The 22,114-nt window shown below is 24.4% G+C and overlaps 2 protein-coding genes across 4 annotated transcripts; both read right to left on the bottom strand.

Annotated features, from left to right (window-relative positions):
- Window positions 1–20: 20 nt before the first annotated feature.
- LOC145832329 (uncharacterized) lies at window positions 21–6,026 on the bottom strand. The gene is made up of 6 exons (XM_082939647.1): window positions 5,852–6,026; window positions 2,519–2,649; window positions 1,619–1,889; window positions 1,032–1,144; window positions 97–951; window positions 21–38 (listed from the first exon to the last, which is right to left on the bottom strand). Exons 1-6 carry the CDS (start codon window positions 6,024–6,026, stop codon window positions 21–23), a joined length of 1,563 nt encoding a protein of 520 aa, XP_082795773.1.
- A 1,203-nt stretch (window positions 6,027–7,229) lies between these two features.
- On the bottom strand, window positions 7,230–18,618 carry LOC145831761 (transmembrane protein 150A-like). Of its 3 annotated transcripts, XM_082939090.1 has the most exons (9): window positions 18,527–18,618; window positions 17,539–17,631; window positions 17,134–17,190; window positions 17,013–17,080; window positions 15,791–15,915; window positions 10,491–10,671; window positions 8,835–8,884; window positions 8,470–8,631; window positions 7,230–7,734 (listed from the first exon to the last, which is right to left on the bottom strand). In XM_082939090.1, the coding sequence occupies exons 1-9, from the start codon at window positions 18,541–18,543 to the stop codon at window positions 7,726–7,728; spliced, it is 762 nt and encodes a 253-aa protein (XP_082795216.1). In that variant the 5' UTR covers window positions 18,544–18,618; the 3' UTR covers window positions 7,230–7,725. The 3 variants fall into 3 exon arrangements, with proteins under 3 accessions (XP_082795216.1, XP_082795217.1, XP_082795219.1); XM_082939091.1 differs by lacking the exon at window positions 17,134–17,190; XM_082939093.1 differs by lacking the exon at window positions 18,527–18,618 and having other exon boundaries at window positions 17,134–17,198; window positions 17,539–17,620.
- Window positions 18,619–22,114: the final 3,496 nt, after the last annotated feature.

Raw genomic sequence — 22,114 nt, 5'->3', positions numbered from 1 at the left:
ATCTACTTTAGTAGTTGTATCTACTTCAGCAGTTGTACCTGCTTTATTAGTTGTAGCTACTTTAGCAGTTGTATCTATTTTAGCAGTTGTATCTACTTTGATTGTATCAGCTTTAGTAGTTTTGTCCCTTTTAGTAGTTGTATCTATTTTAGCAGTTGTATCTACTTTAGTAGTTGGAGCTACTTTAGCAGTTGTATCTACTTTAGCAGTAGTATCTATTTTATCAATTGTACCTACTTGAGCAGTTGTACCTGCTTTATTAGTTGTAGCTACTTTAGCAGTTCTATCTATTTTAGCAGTTGTATCTACTTTAGTGGTTGTATGTACTTTAGCCGTTGTATCTATTTTAGCAATTGTACCTCCTTGAGAAGTTGTATGCACTACAGAAGTTGTATCTGCTTTAGCAGTTGTAACTAATTCGGAAGTTGTATCTACTTTAGTAGTTGTATCCTCTAAAGCAGTTGTATATAATTTGGGAGTTGTATCAACTTTAGCAGTTGTATCTGATTTAGTAGTTGTATCCACTACAGCAGTTGTATCTGCTTTAGTAGTTGTATGCACTACGGCAGTTGTATACAATTTGGGAGTTGTATCTGATTTAGTAGTTGTATCAACTACAGCAGTTGTATCTGCTTTAGTAGTTGTATGCACTACAACGGTTGTAACAACTTTAGTAGTTGTATCTCCTATAACAGTTGTATCTACTTTAGTAGTTGTATCTATTTTAGCAGTTGTATCTACTTTAGTGGTTGTATCCACTACAGCAGTTGTAACAACTTTAGTAGTTGTATCTACTTTAGTAGTTGTACCCACTACATCAGTTGTAGTTGCTTTAGCAGCTGTAGTTGCTTTTGTAGTTGTAATTGTTTGGCAACCGATTGTACTTCCTAAGCTTCCGTCTGATGTGTAACCACCGCATGCCACTGTCAAATCTGTAGCTTTACTCCTCCGCTGTTAAATCACAAAGTGTACATTTCTTTTTAAATAGTCAAACATAAGGTTCTTGTAAAAATAACAAAAATAAAACTTACTAAAAAAATCTCATCTCTTTTCTTCTTATTTTTAACAACTCTAACGTCAAAGCAAGTTGTATATATATCATTTTCATCATCAAACAACCAAACCCATAAAAAAGTGTAGTTACCTGTTTAGAAAAATTAGTTGTCTTTTTCGATACTTTTTAGATAGTTTCAAATGTTTTCATTGAAGTTTTCAAAAGTATATTTTTATAAGATTTTGTTTAACGGTATGATTTACCTACTTTAGACAAAAAAAAAGTTAAACTTGTATAAAAATTTTCATTTAATTATGTGAAATTTTTATAAAGTAAACCTACGAAACAAACTAGATATTAGATTGTAAATTTAATTATTTATATTTTTTTTTAATTCAACTGAGGTTAAAACCTTGGCTTTTCAAAAATCGCAAAAGTTTTAAATTTAGTAAAATATTGTATTTCATTTTCATAAGTTATATCATGAAAGCTTAAACGGTTACGTAAAAGTTCATAAATTTATTTAAAATTAAACTTCGGCTTAGCAAGCATACAATAACTAAAACTATTTGCAATAGTTTATAATTTGATTGTTTAACTTAATGTTCAAATTATTTAATCTACCTGGTTTTAATTTTTTTGGAACGTTAAAAGTATACGTTCCCATAGACTTATCAGTATCTTCGCAGAACTTGGGTGCATTTTGATATCCTTCACGCGGATACGAGATTGGAAAAGTATTTGCGTTTCCCCAAGGTGAAGCCCCTAAACTCGAAACAGCACGTTTTTTGTAGTAGTTTAAAGACTTGTACTTGTCTCTACCATGTCGTCCTCTGAACAAAGTTGCTCCATTGTCTTTCACATCGTTGCTTGTGCAATTTGCAGATGCTTTATGCTAAATAAATGCAAACATATTAAACTTTACATTAAAAGTCAAAATTATAAATTAACTTTTTTTTTTTACAAATTCCGATAAAGCTAAGCATTTCTTGATAAAAAAGAACAACAAACTTAAAAAAAATCTATTGAAATTAATTGTAGCTTAAACTTATCAATATTATAATAATAGCTATGAAAGTTAAGAAGGATAAGAATTAAAATATGGTTTACTTAGTTTTAACCATTGCTGATAAAAAAAGTAAAAATTACTTGTTAATGTAAGTAAAATAAAAATTGATTTATGTTTTACAAACTAATTTGGTGGGTAGTTGAAAACATTTTAGCTTTACTTACATGGTTAAAGGGTAAATAAAAAAACAGTTTGTAGGCTTATATAAAAAAAACTGGTTATATATAATCTATAGTTTTTTACTTTTTTAAACATTGAAAAAAACAAGACATTACAAGATGTTAGAAGCTAAAGTATGTTTAAAAAAAAGTTTCATTTAGTAAAGATTAAAAATGAAGAAACGGAAACAGATTTAAAAACAAACTTCATTTTTTTCAGTTAAATAATCAATTGTAATGTTATGTCCTAATGACTATAAATTATACCTAGTTATAATTGTACGTTACACGACAAACCTTCATCGGATGAATAAGTACAACTTGTTGTCCTGGGTAGTATATAGCTTTCGGGTATTCATAGTTGTAACTAGTTGATGACTTTTTTGCTTGACAAGCTTTTTGACGCTTGCTTGGCTGATAGGTATAACCTTGAGTTTTTGTTGAAATTACTATTTTTGATAAATATTAGTTGCTGATTTTTTGAAACTGAGCATCTAAAAGTTTAAAAACATTCTACACTTAAGTAAGAAATTCTTTATAGAATAGTTATAAGTCTATCATAATACGATATAGTTTAATTTATACTCAGTTTTCCGGTAAAAATGTTTAAGTTATCCTATTGTAAAATTCATGCGTCGAAGTTATAAACCAAAGATTTTAATAGTTATTCATATTCAAAACTAAATTTTAATGGAATAAAACTAGTATCCTAAGTAAATAAAGTTAAACTATGCTTTAGCCTTATACATCAATAGTTTGTAAATTAGCCTTTATAGTTATACATTTAACCCAAAAAAGATAGTAACTATTTTAAATCTGTTTCCGTTTCTTCAGTATTCATCTTTACTAAATAAAATTGACTGTTTTTTTTTTATATAAAACATTCTTTAGCTTCAAAAGTCTTGTGATGTCTTACTTTTTGGCAAAAACTGTTTAAAAAAGTGTGAAAAAAAATTTTTACCTATAACCAGTCATTTTATATAGGCCTACACATTGATTTTTTAATTTACCCTGTGATCATGTAAGTAAAGCTAAGCTGTTTTTAACTACCCACCAATTTAGTTTGCATAACATAAATCAATAAAAAAAAATTATTAAAAGTTTAGAAAGATATGTATTAAAAATTATGTTTAGTTTGTGAAAATAAGCATTATTAGAACCTTTTTAAACAAGTTACTTTAAAAAATATAAAAGTCTATCCAGCGGATATTTATTGATATTTATGGGATTTATAACAAATAAACATTGAGTTAGTTAGGGGCATGCCTTTAATACACTTTTATAGTCTGAGATATATAACGTTCAATTGTAGCTCGGTACATAACCACCAAGATTGAAGATTATTATTTTGGTAACTTTTTATCAAAGTCTTAAGTGTTGTAAAACTTAATGATAATTATTTTGTTTGTATATACTTTTTATCGCTTATAGGTTGTTTCAGTTTTTATTTTTATGTAAAGCACCAAAAGTACTTTCATTTTGCGCAATTTAGTAGTTTTATAACAATTCATTATATAATGTCAGAGAAGGTTAAAGCGCTTGTGTTTCTCAAAAAATAAATAAGATTAGCATCAGTAAGCCACCAAGCGCAGTAAAGGCCGCAGTATTTACCCTCTTAAGTTTAACAACAAAGAAAACTTCAGAACAACAATTTTTAAAAGTATTCCTCTAATATGTTTTTTTTTGGAGTCAAAAAAAACTTTTCGCTAAACTATTCAACGGTTTTTAAAGTGCAAGTTATACTTTAAACTACAAACAGAATATTACAAAGCAGTTTAAATAAAACTGATTGTGTGTGCGAATACTTTATTTCACTAATGGCGTTTCGCTACCTATAAAATATTTACAGATATACAGATTCCTTAAAGAATAATATACATTTGCTAAACAAAGCAAAATGTATAAGTTTATTTATAAGTACAAATAAGGAATGAAAAATATCTAATTCAATAAAAATTTACCAGTTCAAAATGGAGATTCGGAAAAACGGTATAGTTTAACAATATGAACTTCCTTAAAGTATGATTTATTGTCAACGTAAGCATCAAAAATTAAGTCATAAAACTGTGCTTGTTGTACTTTGCATACTTTTTTTTTAGTTAAACTTATAATATTTATAAAAGTATCAAAGTAGATTAACATACAAAACATTTACAAATAATGTGTAAAATTTATATCTAATGAAGCAAAAAAACGTAACAGCTTTTTATTTAAAGTATATTATTTTCTACAATAAAAACAATTAAGCTTTATGTTCTTGACGGCTGCTGGAGTTAAAATAGAGTGAGGGCAACTCTTGTAAGATACAATACATTAATTTAAAGAATTCTGCAGGCAATAGCTTACACATTTTTGCAGAAAAAATTGTAAAAATTTATCAAAATAATTCAAAAGAGCATTGGGCGACTTCTCTAGTCAGCGTTCTAGGAGTGTAAGTTTTTTGTACACACAGGGCCAAACTTATCAGAAAGAGGCTTTCGCAGGTCGCTAAATCTTCTATTTTTGTTGTAAAAAACGTTTTTCATTGTCTTCTCATTAAACTATAACGAAAATAACACTACACCTTGCTAGTAATAAAAATATAAAGTTGTTGTTGATGTTTTTTATAATGTTGAAAGTAAAAATTCGCAGAATGGAAAAGTCATCTTGCTCGAGGACCGTGTGTTGCCCACCCGTGAGATTTTTAACAATGCAATGTAAATGCTTGGTATAAGTTTATATTTAATACTTGTTTAGCACACTTTTTATTCGACCTTAAAATTCATAAATTTATTTATTAAGTTTGAAACTAAACAACATAGTAAAGCTTATCCATTCTTTTTTACTTAACTTTTTTTGCATTCTTACACTTAAATTTTAAATAATTTAAAAAAGATTTAAAGTTTTGATTAAGTTTGCTGTATACAGAACTATTAAAAGTAGAACTAAGCTCAAAATTATTTTTTAGTTTGTTCCCAATCTACTAGAAGTTAACAAATGTAGAAGTATAACTTTAAAACATTCATGTGAAAAATTTCTAATGAACAATATACGGTTTATATGTTTACAAAAATAAATTTTACAAAGTTAAAATATAAACTGATTTTCAAAATTATTTCATTTATGTGTTTTTAAACAGTCAGTAGTTGTTCATATAACTCAAAATAGTTTTTGATGCTTAAACATAAACTAAACTAAACAAAGCAGTGATGACACTTTTTCTAAAAGTGTTTATAATTAAAAACGTGTTTTTATAGCTATGGAGTCGTTAAATAACTTATAGTCAAATATTAACTAACTTTGGTATTTTAAGTTAACAGTAAACGAGTTTTAAAAATACATTTTTTTATCTCAAAACTGTTTTTTATATACCAAAACTACTAAAAAATTTCCGAAAAATTTTAATCAAGGATAATTGAAAAAGTTTACCTTTAAGATTTTAGTGTATTATAAAATAGCGTGGCTATCCTGTTGCTTAGAAAACTTTGCATTGGAATTTGCAATTGCTAAGATAGTTGTTGTAAATTAGATACACAAGCCCGTTTTAAACTTGAAATATCGTAATCTTTTTTAACCTAAACTTAAAAATTATTTTTAAATCAAAATTAAAAAAATGTTAAAAGTTTTAGTTCTTAATGTGTAATATCAAACCTTTATCAACTCCAAATTCGTTTTTAGGAGTCATTGTGCTTCCATCTCTTGGGTAACCTCTACACAAGTTTGGATTCCAATATTCTCCATTTTTTTCAATATAATCAACACAAGCGAGCCAAGTAGAAGAAGATATTTTAACAATAGAAAGTAAAAAAATGTAGTTTATAAACATATCTTTTAATGGTTGGTCAAAGATTTAATAAATAAAAGTTAACATACTAAAATTTATCTTCAACAAAAGCTCCTTAGTTCTAGTTAAACTTAGTAGTCATTAACAACAGCTTTTTTGATCTTAATTTTATCTAAAGTAATATGAGTAATCTGTATACTTCTATTTTTTAAGTAACAAAAGTTGTAAGCATTTATATAAAAAACATCTTTAAAGAATAATTTTGAAGGTAAATAGAAATTTTATTAAATATTAAAACTTGTTATTGGTATGAGGTTTTACGCTTTAGCCATATTAAGCTCAAATTGAAAACAAGTAGTAAGTTAGTAATAAGAAAGGTTTTTTAACACCCTTCTATTGTAATATGAATCACTACTTATCTTACATTTGTATAAAGTAAGTAATACACGTAATTTTATATATATATATATATAATTTCTATTGCTAAAAAAGAGATACTAGGCTTATTTGTATATATAATTAACACTTAAAATTTGTAATTTTTTATAAAAACTTTGTATGAATGATATCTTCAAAAATACTTAAATTTATCTAATGATCTACTGAATAAACTATCTAATAAAATTGTTATTGTTTGAGCAATGTTTAGTTAACTTTTATACAGTATTAAAAATGGAAAGTACGTACAAAATGTTTTACTTTCGAACCAGCATTACTTAAAATATCATCATATTCTATTATAACTGTTTCATCATTTAAACTTAAATTTAGTTTTTTTATTAGTATTAGTACATGGAAAATTATTTTTTTTAATTAATGAAACTAGACTGTATAAAACTCTAAAAAGAAAAATTATATAATTAGTTTAAAAACTGTTTAACACAGTTAAAAATAAAAAGATCATTCTACTACTAAAACAAAACTAAATGCGAAAACATGCTTGGTTTGAACAAAAAATATTTCAAACATAATTAAACTGTATATGGTCATGTCTATAAGTATTTAAAGGTCTACTTTTTATATATTTCTCTATTGCAAATTTAGTATACATAAAAGTTTGTGTATAACTTTTAAAACAATTTAATAAAACATTAAACCTTTGCAGATATTTGGTTTCCAAAAGTTTATTTTTATCCATAAAATATGATTAAACATAAGCAAAAGATGTACAACAAAAAGTAAATAACAGTGTTTGAAATCTTTTTAATAATAAACAACTACCATATTTTCTTTATTTTTTTACTTTTTATTAAAATTATTTTCAACAAAATTTAATAGACAAATTGATGTTATGCTTTTTTAATCAATTTAAAAGTTATAACTGTTTATTGAACAAAAAAATCAGCGATCAAGAAGTTTGGTCTAAGGATCTGTTTTACTAAAAAACTTTTCGGTTATCAAATTATGCACCACAGTTACAGATTAATGTCTTTTCCAGAACATATGAAAACAATTGAAAAAACACTTTTAATAAATTTTCAAGTTTAAAACAGTATTTTTGTTTTCAAATAAAAAGATTAAATTTTTGTTTTAAAGAAACTATAAACAGTTATGAAGAAAACCTTCGACTAATAGAAATTAAAGAACCAAATAAGTTTTGGAATATAGAGATAGAAAAATTTAAAAAGCACATCTTTATACTAGTTTTGATTTCAAACTCTGGAGTTTTATTTCTAAATAAGTGTGCTCTACCAACTTAAGTTCTTCTTCTTCTTCTTTTTGTTAAGTTATGTACAGTTCATCATCTTATCTGTTAAATATTTTTTTATAATTACTTTTTTCAATCTTTTTTAATATTATTACAATTTTAAAAATCATAGGATGAATATTTAAAATTTTTTTTTTTTTCTAACGATTTCAATATATAAAGTTTATTATAAGTTTTAATGTATACTTTATGTTTACGCTAGTAAATGCTTAAAAAAAAGGACTGAAAATAGCTATAGATAGAGTAAAGCTTTTATTTAATAAAATAAAGAAAAGTATAAATTTTTTTTACTGCTATTTGTTAAAATGTTTACATATATACTGATTAGATACGAATATACTTTTTTTTTAATAAAATTTATAATCAATAAAGTAAATTTTTTGGACTAAAATTTGCAATTCTTTTTCTTTTTAGGTTTAATTTTTATTTTTTATTTTTTTTTTAGATTATCAATATTAATTAAGAACTAGTTGTAATTTTTTCCTAATTGTGCTGTAACTTTAGTTTAGTATGTCTATAATTTTAAAAAATTGAGTACAGATTTGAGCAAAAATTTACATTTACGGATCTTAAAGCTTTCAAAATTATAAGAGACGTATTTTGTATGCTCTATCTTTAAAAGCTACTTAACATTTTCGAGTTCCTTAATCATTATAACTTTATGTTTTTTTTTTGTGAAAAAGTAATCTAGTAGTCGTATAAACTTATTTAAATAGTTTGAGTGTTTAAGTTTGGTACAACTAAAATACCTAGAAATGTTAAGTTCTCAACTTTTACCTGAAACTCGACCGAATACAGTCCAAGACAAGCGAGTAATGAGAAAACAACTATCCACTCTGTAATAGCCCCAAATAACTCAATATTTCTTATGTCATTTGGGTAATAGTGACAACTTCCGTTTTTTGTTGGTTCCAGCAACAGTCCAACATCTAAAGTTGCCTGAAAGAAAAAAAACAAACTTAATTTATAAGCTTAAATTCACTAAATATAGTTGTAATTAATGTTTAATATTTTCTTAAACCTACAGTATAAATTTTGTGCAACTTATTTCTAATTCAGTATGTACTTAAAAAAAGAAAGTTATAAGACTTTAACTTATGAAGGTTGAACTTTTTTATTATAAATTAACAACAAGTTCTTACTTCCTCATCTTCTTCGTTAATAGTCATTCGAAGTACTTCAGATACAATAACTAAAAAAAAGTAGTACTTAGAAGCTATGAAGTTTCCATTTTATTTTATTAAAATGTTTAATGAACTCGTTTAAATAAAACCAAAAAAAAAAGACACTTCTTATTTAAATAAAACTTTAAAAGGCATTTCGCAGTAGGCCTGAAATTGGAAACAGTAGGAAAAAAAATGAAATTTTTCCTTGAAAACTTGCGGCTATAAAGCCAAGACTGTGGCGAGGTTCAAACCAAACTAAAAAAATTTATATTTAACAAAAGTTATGCAAGTTGGCTAAAGGCGATTTTACGGATTTTTGCTTAGTTCAAATTTTGATGTCTTTAAAATTCGAAAATCAACGGTCAAATAAGAAACTATTAAAAAGATACTTTAAATTAAAAATGTTTTATTGATTTTTTCATAGTTTAAACAAGGCCTCTTTAGTTTTTTGTTTAATAAATTAAATTATCAGTTTTATCAAAACTTTTTTTTTGTTAAAATATATACATATAATGCGGAAAAAATCGAAATTTTTAAAGTTAATAAATCAGAATCTCTAAACAAAAGAAACAAATTACAAACTGGCTGCATACATTATCGTAAACAATTTATCTAAAAACTATGTTAATAATTTTGTCTAAAATCAACTATCTATTATTACGTAATACTTATTTTGTATAATTTTATTGCTGTACTTACAAGTTTGCTTTTCATTGAATAAAACTTGGCTGAAGACGCGTATTAAACGCAGAAACAGCTCTGTCCCAAGCAAAAGTTTATTTTTTGTGTTTTAATTTTTTTTTTTAATTTTTTACATATGTATTTTTGCCTGTAAACTTTCTAAGATTAAGGTATTTTGTGTACGCTTTGCCTACATATATGTATAGATTTTTTAAATCCTAAAATTAAGTAATTTAAAAAAACTAATAAAACAATGGCAACGTATGCGCTTTTTATATAACATATAGTTTTTATTCAATATTAGCTGACGTATTCTTGGAAAACACCTTAAAAAGTCTATTTTTTAAGTTTTTAATAAATAACTTTAGTAAAAATTTTCTTTATAAAAGTTTATACTTGTTTTGTATAAACATCTACAAGCTTTTAAATAACTAAATTAATTAAAAAATTATTGTAATTTGCGTAAATTTTGATTTAAAAACAAAGATGTTTTTTTTTTATGAAAAGAGCAAAAATATTTTTTTTAACTACTAGTCGAAGTCTGATTAATTTTGTACTACTTTGAATTTTTTTATTTAATTTCAAAAGTTCAATAGACACAACCTTAAATTACATTAAAATTGAATACTTGTAAAGATTTTCAAATGCTGATTTTTTAAGACCTTATATTCCCTATTTCGAGTTTAACGCGATTTGAGCCAACTGTGCATCTGCAGGTTTGCATTTAACTTTTTTACAGTTTAAATATTAATCATTTTCATAATCAGAATAAAAATACTTGATGGTTTTTTGAGTCCTCTCAATGGTTTCCAAACGAATGTTTTCTTTAAAAAAAAAATAAAATGCTTAATTATTGTATATACTTTACAAGTATTTTGATTATACAAAGTTAAAACATTACAAATTATTTTTCAATAGTATAGTATTCACAACCAAGACATAAGTACAAACAAACACATAATCCAAAACAGTACAACGATGACAAGATAGTTCTAATTCGTTTTATTGTATTCCAATATTTCGAGTTAGAGTTTGTTTTTCCGCACAACTTGTTTGTGAGTATAAGATACACGAAGGCTATTATTAATACAATTCCTGCTCCAGTATAATGAACAGGTTTGTTTTCTGTAGCCTAAAGTAATTTAACTTGTTTATTGAAGTTTTATTATTAAAATAATCTTAGATGAATGTTAAACAATGCTCAATATATATTTAAACACAAGTAGAAACATTTCCTGCAGTATATTATGCTTATTTTTTTTTGTTTCTTAAAAAATGCTAAAAGTTTTGAAAAAAAAAAACTAATACAATACTATCATTAGTGAGCTAAATTAAAAAATGTACACTATGAAAAAAAAAATCACAATAATACAAACTAAGTAAAACATTTAAATTGATGTAAGTTGATTTAAAATGAGTAAACTTTTTAAACAAAACAGAATTTATTTTTGTCAAACAAGGGACAAGGATTAAAATTATCAGTAACTTTAGTAAATGTTTACGTAAAAGAGATTTTTAACGATATATTTAACAATTTTCTCTGGCATTAAAAACAGCTTAAATGGTAATTTTACACAAAACTGCAGCATTTAAAAAAATGTTGCCCGGTTCTTACGTAAAACTCATCTATTTATATTAACCTTTTAGATTGTCAAACGTTTTATATCTGTAACTATCTTTTTAAAACTGTAAAATTTTTATATCTAAATTTATAAATATATAATATAAGCTGTTCATATATAAAATATATAAAATAATATAAGCTGTTCATTCGACGAATGTCCTTTAAAGAGTAATTGCATAGTTAATTCGGACAAGTTTTAAAAAAGTTTTTTATGTTATAATTGCTACTCTTTTTGTTTTATTAATTGTGCAATGATGAACTAAGGCTTTTAAACCTGGGTTACTCAAACAGAACAAACAAAAGGAAAACAGAAAATAAAAATGAAATAAATTGATATTCATTAATAATAAAAAAATCGATAACTTAGAACACTTTTTTCGAGTGAATACATATTTATAACGGATGATTTTCTAGAAGCATTTCTAATAAAACATAACATATTTACACAAAAGTAAATATATATTTAAAATATCGGTAGCTAATTTATATATGGTTAATATTTTTCAAATAATATACTTTTTTTTTTTTTTGTTGAAAATTATTGAACTTAACTGATATTTATGATATTTAAATAAAATATTTTTAGTTTCAAACGAAAATGTTACACCATTCAGAGGAAACTATATTCTGTGGTAATTTATTTCACATATTTTTTAGTTTTGGTTTTTATTTTATATCTTACTGCGACGTTGATATCGTTCTACTTGAATTTTAAATTTACCTTTACAAAAATAGTTGTAAAGAAACAAAATTTTTACGGTCTTTTTCAAAGGTATTTGCTTGTTTGGTTTGTGCAAACAATCCAAAAACAAAGTTCAAAGTATAAAAATTATAATGTTTAAATAAAAAAGTTACTAGCCTTAAACTAGTTTAAAATCTAAAAACGTTTCCAATTACAGGTAAAACTTTGTTTGCTAAAAATATTGCAAGCTTAAACCTGGACTGTACTTGTCTGTTTTTTGCACGTGTTACTAAAATACTAGAACAGCTTTTTTCCGGTGCATAACTTATTTAAAAATATAACAAAACACATTCTTTTTTTTTCTTTTGAATTTATTTGAGATTTTTCGCAGTTAGTCTGATCAAAAATTATATTTTACTAGAATAATTTGAATTGAAATTGAAATAAGAATATACTGTAGTTTAAAGTTTTAAAATATAAAGTGACGTAATAGTTGAATGCAAAAACTCACTAAATGCTTATACTGTAGAACTTTGTTGTTCTAATACAGGGGTCGGCAAACTGCGGCCCGCGGGCCAAATGAGGCTCTTTAAGTCTAAATTTGCGGCCCGCGAACTCCTTTTCAGCAAAAAATATACATTTTAAGAACAATAAAAATTATATTTTTTTTGATAAAAACTTACATTTAGACTCTTAATTCAATAAGTACTCTTTATTAATGGTCTAATATTACCTAATTTGTTATATTTTTGATCTTAAATAATATTTTTCTACTGATTACTAGACTTTTTTTTAGATAAATGCGGCCCTCAAAGGCTTTTTTTTAATTAGTGCGGCCCGCGAGAAAACTTTTTCTAAGAAAGTTGGCCCGCGAGTCACATAAGGCTGCTGACCCCTGTTCTAATACAACTCGTTAGATTAAAATTAAACTAAAATAAACCAGCGATAAAAATGAAAATAAAGCTATACTTTAAGAAACAAAATTTTACGAGAAACTAGTTATATTAAAATTACTTAATATAAGGATTTAAAAAGTCTAGTTTGGTATACAAACTTTTTCTGCTTACATAAACTGGGCCTTAAAGATTGAATGCATAAGGCTTTCAGAATATGTAGCTGAAAAGAGTTCTCCGTTCTAACTAAGACTTAAAAGTTCTCTTTTTTATAATTTTTTGCAGATTCACGGTTGTCTAACAAATGTTGCCCAATCGCCGAGAAGTATTTTTTCGTAGGTTTCTCCGAACGGCCATCAAACCAGCTTTTCAAGACTTTTGGAACATGCTGATCGGTTCTTAAATGAAACCTTTGAGATGTTTTTCCCACGTAGTCACTACCAAAGTGACAACTAAAATTATAGATGATGTTACTTTTTTCATGGATGGGAGAAACATCTTTGTAAATTCCACAAAGAGGTCGATCAGTATACAAAACTGTTCTTAAACGAACAGAGCTGAAAACCTGGCTTATTTCCTCAGAAATTTTCATAGAAAACCTTTCAGAAATATTTCCAAGGTAAGGAAGTTTTAAGTATACTGGACACTTTTGAGGGCCAATCATTTTTAAAGCTGTTGAAGTTCTTGTTCTTTTTATAACTTTCGAAATAAAATTGTGTGGGAGCAACACCTTTGTAAATTCCACTTAAAGGTCGACCAGTATACAAAACTGTTCTTAAACGAGCAGAACTGAAAACCTGGTTTATTTAATTTTAAACTACAGTATATTCTTATTTCAATTTCAATAATAACAAACTATACAGTATCCTTCTTTTACTACACTGACATATGTTTCTGTGTGTTAACGGATTAACACTTCAACTGAGCTCTGTAAAAAAAAAATGTAAGGAAAGAGTAGAACATAAAGTAGGTGTATACATATGTTCATTAAAATAAAAATAGTTGTTTTAGATTTCTTTCCTTACAGTATTCGTTTTTTTACAGAACTTAGTTAAAGTGTGATAATCCGTTATCACACAGAAACATACGTCTGTGTAATAAAAGAAGGATACTGTATAATTTGTTGTTATTATTATATATTCCAGTGAACTTGTTAACAAACACTTAAATTTATATTTTGAATAGTTATTTCAATTTCGATTCAGTTTAATTTAGTAAGATATAAATTTTGATAAGACTTACTACGAATAATCTCAAATAAATTTATAGGAAAAATAATAGTTCTAGTATAATTGCCTACTGAAGACGAACTTTTTTGAAAGTACTTTAGGCAATGTAACGAGTACTTATAACTTTGTAGATTTTTTTGTAAAATGGAAAAGACTTTTTATTTAAAACGATTTTGATAAAGACAAAAAAATTACGAAGAACACCACACAGCCAAGGGAAGATTTGAGATACTTAAAACTATAATATTCTTACTGTAGGAAAAAAAAGTAATGTGTTTTATAATATTTTTAAAAATGAAATACTAGAGTTTAATTTATTCTTAATTCTAATTTTACTTAGTTTAGTTATTTTCGATTTAATTATTTTTTATGTATTCGTATTCAACAGAACTAAAATCGTTACTTAGTGATAACCAGTGGAGACGCGTTTTCTTTGATAAAATTTTAAAAGTAAAATGACTTACTGTCAGTTAAAAAATATCAGATCTCTTGCCAATTTGATGTTAAGCTCCTTTGGTGTTGTTTTTAGTAAAATGGTAAATTAAAGCACATAAATTATTTTACTAAAAAAGTGAAATGCACATAAAATGGTTTAGTTTGTAATTGATTTTAAAAAAATAGACAACACATGATTATCAATTATATAATACAACACCTAATTTAAATAACACGCAGATCAATGTAAATCAAAGCAGTTCATAGCAAAAACGTGACCTTATACTTGTTATAGCAAAAGTCATAAACTTTCTACTTTTTACATAAATGCAAAATTTAAACCAAGTCTTTAGTTTGTTGACGTTATAAGCTCGGTTTAATTTGATTTTTATAAGTTCTAAAATAGAGGTCGGCAGCCTTTAATAAATAACAAAACATTTTTTTTTAGAGTAAGATGCAAGTGGGTCACTTTCTTAAGGAAAAAAGTCTTTCGCGGACTGCAGTTATTAAAATAATGGTCGAAATCAATAAAAAATAACACCAGTTTATACGGAAAACGTGATAAAATAAGCAGTACTTAAGCACTAGTAATTAGTAACTACTAGTTTTAGAGCCTAGTTGTAAGCTTTACTACAATTTTTTGTTGTTTAAAAAGTACATTTTTAGCTAAAAGTAAATCGTGAGCAACAGATTTATACTTGGCTTACAGAAGATGCTGACCCTATGTTAAAGAGAATATTAAAACTATACTTTGTACAAGTTTTCAATTTAAAAAATTACAAAATTTATAACAATGATATAAAAATGAACACAAAAATGAGTTTAAAAGTAGTTAACGTCAAGTAATTTTTATCGGTTTTTAAGTTTGTTGGATAGATTACCCTCTTAAATATTTTTTATAGAAATATAAGAATTCTGGCTTAAATCTTTTTTAACAAAAAATGAAGTCTCAATAACAAATTAAATAGTCATCAAAAAATGTGGTATTAAGGTTACATTAAACAAATCATTTTTATTAATAAATTTGTAGTTTTTTCCTTAATTTTTGTACATTAACTACCACACCTTATCCTTTAATTCATCTTCATTTTAAATCTTTTTCAGTACTTATATAAATTTACATTATTAAAAGATTTTTATCAAGCTTCAATTCTAAACGCTTTTATAATAACTATTTATTATATTTTTCAAACAAAAACAAGGAAATTGTTCTTAGTATTACTTTATTTTTTACTTTCTTCAGTAAAGCCCTACATTTTGTTTTACAATTTAAAGTTTTAATTAAAATTTATATAAAATTATTTTTCTTTTTTGATTGATGTTTTTGTTTATTTAATTCAACTTTAAGTACTTACTTCATCTTAATTTTAGTTACCAAACTCACTAACTGGTACGTAAGCTAAAATTATTAGGCCCGTGCACATAAAACATCCAAAAAACAGAGCAAATTTATTTATGCTTTTGTCCTTATCTTTTCCATAATGCTTCCAGATAGAAAAAACTGTCAGCAATCCTAAATTTCAATAAAAATAGAGCAGTTTCAACTTATGTTTTGAAGAAAAAGACAAGTAGTTTGTTAAAAAGAATAAAGTCAAAAAGTTTTTTTTGAAAACCCACAGTCAAACAGAAAATAATGTAATGTGTAGTGAAGTGTGCATAAAGTTGTCTAAATATAAAAAGCTGTGGTTTTTTGTTTTATGAATGAATAAATTATAAAGTTAATAACTTTTACTTGAAAACAAATTATGAAATAAATAACAATCATAATGTAATTGAAATAATATATTTTTATGTCATTAAAACCACTACTTGCTTATAATTTATTAAAACAGTATAAATTTTAAAAGCAAACTTTCGTAGATAATTTGATATTTTAGAAAAACTGTAAATTGACATAGTTTATCAGATAACTTTATCAAGCTTTGTTCACGTAGTAATCAAAAAGTTTGTATAAAAAATAAACAAAGATAGTTAAAGATAAATATGAGAAAGTAAACTATGTAGCTAACAAAAAAATTAAATTGCTTTAAATTAACTTAATATTAATAAACCGCTATTAAAAAGTCATAACTCTAAAACATTAAACGATAAAAAATCTTAACACAAAGTCTAAAACTAACAATAAAACAATTAGCGAAGTTCTATTTTTGTTTTTAAATGTAGGAGTTTGTAAACATTTTTTTTTGTTGATAGAAAAAAAATATAATTAAGTTATAAACTTGTTAATATTAAAAACTATCATATCAAACTTTTTCATTTTGATGGAAAAATTGTAAAATTAAATCTATACTGAATATTGCCTAAACACACTTAGTTTTCAAAAAGTTTAGTTTCTAAGTTTTCAAAATGTATACTTAAATGATAGCTTGACATATAAAAAACATATAACAAACATATTATCAGTTTAATACACTATATTAAATAACAAAAAATATGTTTTAATGTTACTAAGTTTCCATAACAAGTTTTATACTGTTTCTATATGTAAACTGTGTATATTTCAAAAACAGTATTCATGTAAAGCTTGCTTTTAAACTTTTTTAATACTAATTGCTATTTATATATTCGTTTTAGTCATTTAGTTAGAGATTTATAAAAAAAATTACTAACCTGTGAAAAATAAAGAGTTCATTATTATGCAGAACCCTGTTTTTTCTGGTTGAAAACAACCACAGCGACTGAAAATTCACTAAATTAAAAAGAAATAACTTAACAATAAAAAAAAGTTTACCTTATGTATGGAATTATCCATTTTTCTAAATGACAGCTTCTTTTTGCAACTACGCATCTAAATTACTATACTTTTATTACAAGGTATATATTTATGTTTGCTATATATAACGTGTAAACAAATCTACTTATGAAAAGTACTAAAGCATTACTAAGTAAAAAAAAATTTGAAACTTAAATACGAGTTATAAATAGTTTATCAACAGTGAAAAAATATAAAACTTTTGTTTATATACCAGATTTTTACTTTTACAGGTTTAAGTTTATAGAAATTTTTCAATTATATACTTTTTTTTCTAACATTAATAACCATTACTATAAAAATTGTTAAAAGGTTGCATTTATAAGTTATACTACATCAAGTAAGGATGAAACTTAAATTCTAAAACAACCAAAAAATACTTACAAATAAGGTAAGCAAATGAGCGGTACAAAAAACACAGCTGATGCTACAAAACTCCCAATATTTTTTGAAAAGTTTTCAGAGAATTGCCAAGAGCTGTAATAAAACTAATAATAATAAAAACTTAAAAGAATAATAAGTTTAACCTTTTTATAAAGGACAAAAGTTTTAATTTTCCTCCAGTATAAGTTTTAATGAGAAAGTTTAAAATTTTGAGTCAAGCCTACCTTTTTCATACTTTTTGTTTAGTTTTGATGAGTTAATTTTTTTTACTATAAATTTCAATACGAATAAAATCAAAGTAATAATAATTTTGATCTTAAAATCGTATTATAAGTTACTAACAAAAATAACTTGTTTCATATAAAGGAAAACAATTTAATTAAACAAACAAAAGTATTTATATTATTTTTTTTTGATAAAATATTTTGAAGTTTTTTACCATATTTCTCAAAACCTATTTAAATAATAATTGATAAATGAATCGTTTAAGATCTACTACTATAAACAGAAAAATAAAATTTAATGTATTAACAACCTAAACAGTTAAACAAAAAAAAATAAAACATAGAGTATTTTGTAACGTGTATTCAAAAAGCTAGGTATGACGTTTAATTTTTCTTAAACACTTTTAATCAAAAACTATAATCAAATAGATATAGTTTAAAGTTGTTTTTAGTTATTAAACAGCCAATTAAAGAAGCAGTATTTATTTTTGCTCAGCCTAAAAATTTGAGTTTTGAGGTCAAGGATTATGAGTTCAGGTTGTATAACAGAGATTAAAGTGTCAAGAGTGTAGTAAGCTTTTACTATTTAAAAGTTGCGATCTGAACAAACTTTAAACAACCAAAACAAACCTTAATCATAAAGAAAGCAAAACTAAAAATTTTGTGTAAAATATAACTCTATAACTATTATATTTATTTTTATGTAGTGTAGTTTTTAGATAACTGATTTTTAGGTAGCTCTTGTATAAAATTTTAAAACTTACATATGTTTATTTTTCATAGTTTTTCTGTTTTGATCTACTGGTTTAGTGACTAATTTACAATATTAGCTATTGAATTGTTTGAAATTATATCTATAAAAAAAAACTACTAAAATATACTTTAAAGTCAAAACAAAGTTTTGAACGAGCTAATTTCGTAACAGTAATTTTGAATGCTAAACTAATTTCGTAATGAGCATGAACTTCTTAAAGTCATTAATATTTTTATAAAGCAATAAACTTAGTCAAAAATATTTTTTATCAAACAAAATAGTACATATATAAAAAAATTATATTAATTTCAAACCTTCCAAAATTTAATCTAATTCTTTAAAATAATGAATTGATAAATTAGTGTTTTCCTGTTGTAAAAATATTTCAGCCATTTCACTTTATTTGGTTTTAAACTAAAAAATACTCACCGAAATTGTTCATTTAAACATTATTGTTTGTTAAACAACTCTTCTTGTTCTAAAATTTATTTTTCTAATTGTATAATAAGAACATTTTCAAATTGAAAAGTACATACTTATCCTTTATTACCTATAAATGAACTATTTGTATTTTTTGACTAAGTTTGAGAGTAACAAATCTCAAAGAACATAACCAAAACTATATTTAAGATTTAAACCAGAAATTTGTTAAATAAAGTTGCAAGTATTATTTTTTCGTAGTTGCATGTTAAAAACATATATTACAGTTAAGTTACTTAAATAATCAAAAATAAACTTTCTTAATTTCACTAATATAAAAAACAAGTTGTTTTTGTGTTTGACTTATTTTCAACAAAAAACTTAAAGTAATATATATGTAAAAGTAAAGGCATAAAACTGAAATGTTTTATTAGAACTTTTTTATACTATGTATTTTAGACAGTGAAAAAAGCTAAAAATGCCAGAGGCGAATGTTTTAAAAATGTTTTCATTATGTAATCAATCAATCAAAAAGTATTTTTAAGTTCGATGTAAATATAATATAAGAATTCGTAATGGTACAACTTACATTTTTTTCTTAATATCTTTAAAACTTTTGTTTACTTTGATCGCATAAAAGATTAATATGTTATGTAAAAAAAATATATTAAGTAAGTCGTACTTTTGATTTAAAAAAAATAATTTTAATTCATTTATCATTTCCTAATACTAGTTGTTTTTTCTTATCTTTATTGATTTTTTTTAATAGTTTACTAGAGTTTTTGTTCAATTCGTTTAAAACGAATAAAAGTAAAAGTATGTAGTTTTGCGTGACTATTTGATGTAATACTAAAAAAAAAACATAGTTAAGTATAGTTTAACAAAAACTTTAAATTTATTAACAATTTTTCAGAAAAACAATGTAATAGACAGAGAGTACTGACAGAATACTAAAATATTGATGTTTTTAATATATGAATTTAACTTTATTTTAAACGATTTAATTTCTACAGAGAGTGAATAAACTATAAAAGTAGTAATATGTTCCGAGTTTAAGCTTTGTAGAAAATGATTTAGTACTAAAATTCAAGTAAAAAAATAAAATTAACAAAAAAAATTTAAACTATTAGTCAAAGATAATTTCTCCGCTTTTTAAAAACTCTACTCAATAAACTGTTCAATAACTGCTAATTTGATAATAATATTTTATAGCTGTTTATCAAAAACATTACAGATATAAAACTAATAAAACTCCGGAAACAAAAACGTGCAAGATTATAAAATATAAAACAGCAAAATTTACAAAGCAGTTAAGCAGATTCTTACAATTTCAAACAGTTTGTTTTGTATGTAGAAAAAAATAGGAACAATTATAACGAAATTTCGGCAAAAGTTACTTTTGAATAAACCTTTTCATCACATACTTAGTTTAGTAAATGTATAAAAAGACTGTCAAATCTAAAAGTTTTGTGTGTTTGAGAGAGTCTTTTTAGTTTTAGAATATTAACTAAAGTCAAAATTAACTTAGTTTCATAATAGAGCCTTTAAAAAAACTTAATGCTTTTATGTTGGTTTTTCAATTAATTTTTTGATAAATAAAGCTGTTAAACCGATTAACTAAAATACTTCTATCTATAAGATTATAAAACTGATAATTTTTCACTTAAAAAAATTAACTTAAATTTCTTGTAGAAAAATAAAGTTATGGTTTATTACATAATAGTTAGGAGTTCTGTTAACAAAAAATTTATATAAAAACTATACAAATACTTTATTATATTAATTAAATTACAGAAGTAAACAATATGATGGAAGATATATCAATTTAAACGAGTAAAGTGTTTTAAGACTTTTTGTAGAAACCCTTAAAGGTCTTTATATTATATATATACAAATATGTAATACAAAATAGAAACTATCAAATTCATTTGAGTATTTTTTTAACAAAATATGTTTTATAAGTTATACATTAGTTAAAAGTTTTTAGTCTTTTTCACCAAAATATTAATTTAATGTACGTGTGCAATTATTCAAACCTTTTCAACGTTTCTAAATGAAAATTGTTTTCTCAACAACTTTATCAGAATTTATATTGCTGAAATATCAAATCTATTACACTTTAGATTTGTTAAGTTTCATAAATCGTAAAACTCCTTAAAACTCTTTTTTCTGTAGTTCAAGATATTATTTTTTATTAACTTGCTTGAAATTTAGACATATACATTAAAGAATATTGTTTTTCGTAACTAGTTAGTCTTAAATAAAAAGTAATATTAAGTATAGTTTAACAAGTATTAGAAAACATCTAATAGTTTCATTTGGACAAACATTGTAGAAGTAGGTAGGAATAGTACAAAAGTAAGACTAATTATAGTACAAAAAATAGTACAAAAAAATTTAATATACATGTTACATCGAGTTTCTGTGATTTTTATTGTCTTCGCCGTTGTTGGGTTTTATTAAATTTTATTGATTCACTAACTGGTGGTTGATGTTTTATTTTGTTCAAAATGGATTGCAGACATAAAAAGTAAATTAACAAACTTTGCAATACAAATTAGACAGTTGAAATACCCTCATTTATATCGTGACGTAATTATTAGATTTAATGAATGTATTTCGTTCATAACAACAGTAAATTTGAATTAATTATCTTCCCCATTAACGTGAAAGCTTTGTTTATATTATGATGTGTTGTTTTGTTGTGTATTTTAGTTTACTTTAGTTATTTTAGACTTAATAATTACAAATATTATATAGTTTTATAACAGTCGGATTTAATATTAAGTATTTTACCTATTATTAGCTAATATCTGTAGAAATTATTTTATCCTAATGAAAAACATGTATACATCCACTTTATTCTATGCTTCTATTCTTTCATTACAGTAATTATTTTTTACAGAACCCAGTTGAAGTGTGTTGATTCGTTAACACACAGAAACAGATGTTGGTGCAATAAAGGAAGAATACTGTACAATTTGTTTATATATATATATTTATATTTGAATATATAAATAAAACATTAAGTTTTACAAAAACAATTGTTTCACTGCTCTGTTAGACAGAACAGCTCTTCAGCTTGTTTATTATTATAATATTTTAAATTATAAATCTAAATGTACATGATTAAGCAAAAAACTTTAAGGATTGTTTGGTCACTAAAATTATCATTAAG

The sequence above is a fragment of the Thalia democratica genome, chromosome 3 (assembly GCF_965202585.1).
Source record: "Thalia democratica chromosome 3, ktThaDemo2.hap1.1, whole genome shotgun sequence".
Lineage (NCBI taxonomy): Eukaryota > Metazoa > Chordata > Thaliacea > Salpida > Salpidae > Thalia > Thalia democratica.
This window is presented reverse-complemented; position numbering and strand designations above follow the sequence as displayed.

Excerpts from the sequence above, each read along its gene's own strand:
- LOC145832329 (XM_082939647.1), bottom strand. The coding sequence starts at position 6,026 with ATGTTTATAAACTACATTTTTTTACTTTCTATTGTTAAAATATCTTCT. Across the intron at positions 1,145-1,618 it reads TCCAAAAAAATTAAAACCAG|GTAACTACACTTTTTTATGG; the intron begins GTAGATTAAATA and ends TTTTCTAAACAG. Across the intron at positions 952-1,031 it reads AAAGAGATGAGATTTTTTTA|CGGAGGAGTAAAGCTACAGA; the intron begins GTAAGTTTTATT and ends GTGATTTAACAG.
- LOC145831761 (XM_082939090.1), bottom strand. Across the intron at positions 17,081-17,133 it reads TGGATAATTCCATACATAAG|TCGCTGTGGTTGTTTTCAAC; the intron begins GTAAACTTTTTT and ends GTGAATTTTCAG. Across the intron at positions 15,916-17,012 it reads GAACTCTTTATTTTTCACAG|GATTGCTGACAGTTTTTTCT; the intron begins GTTAGTAATTTT and ends ATTGAAATTTAG.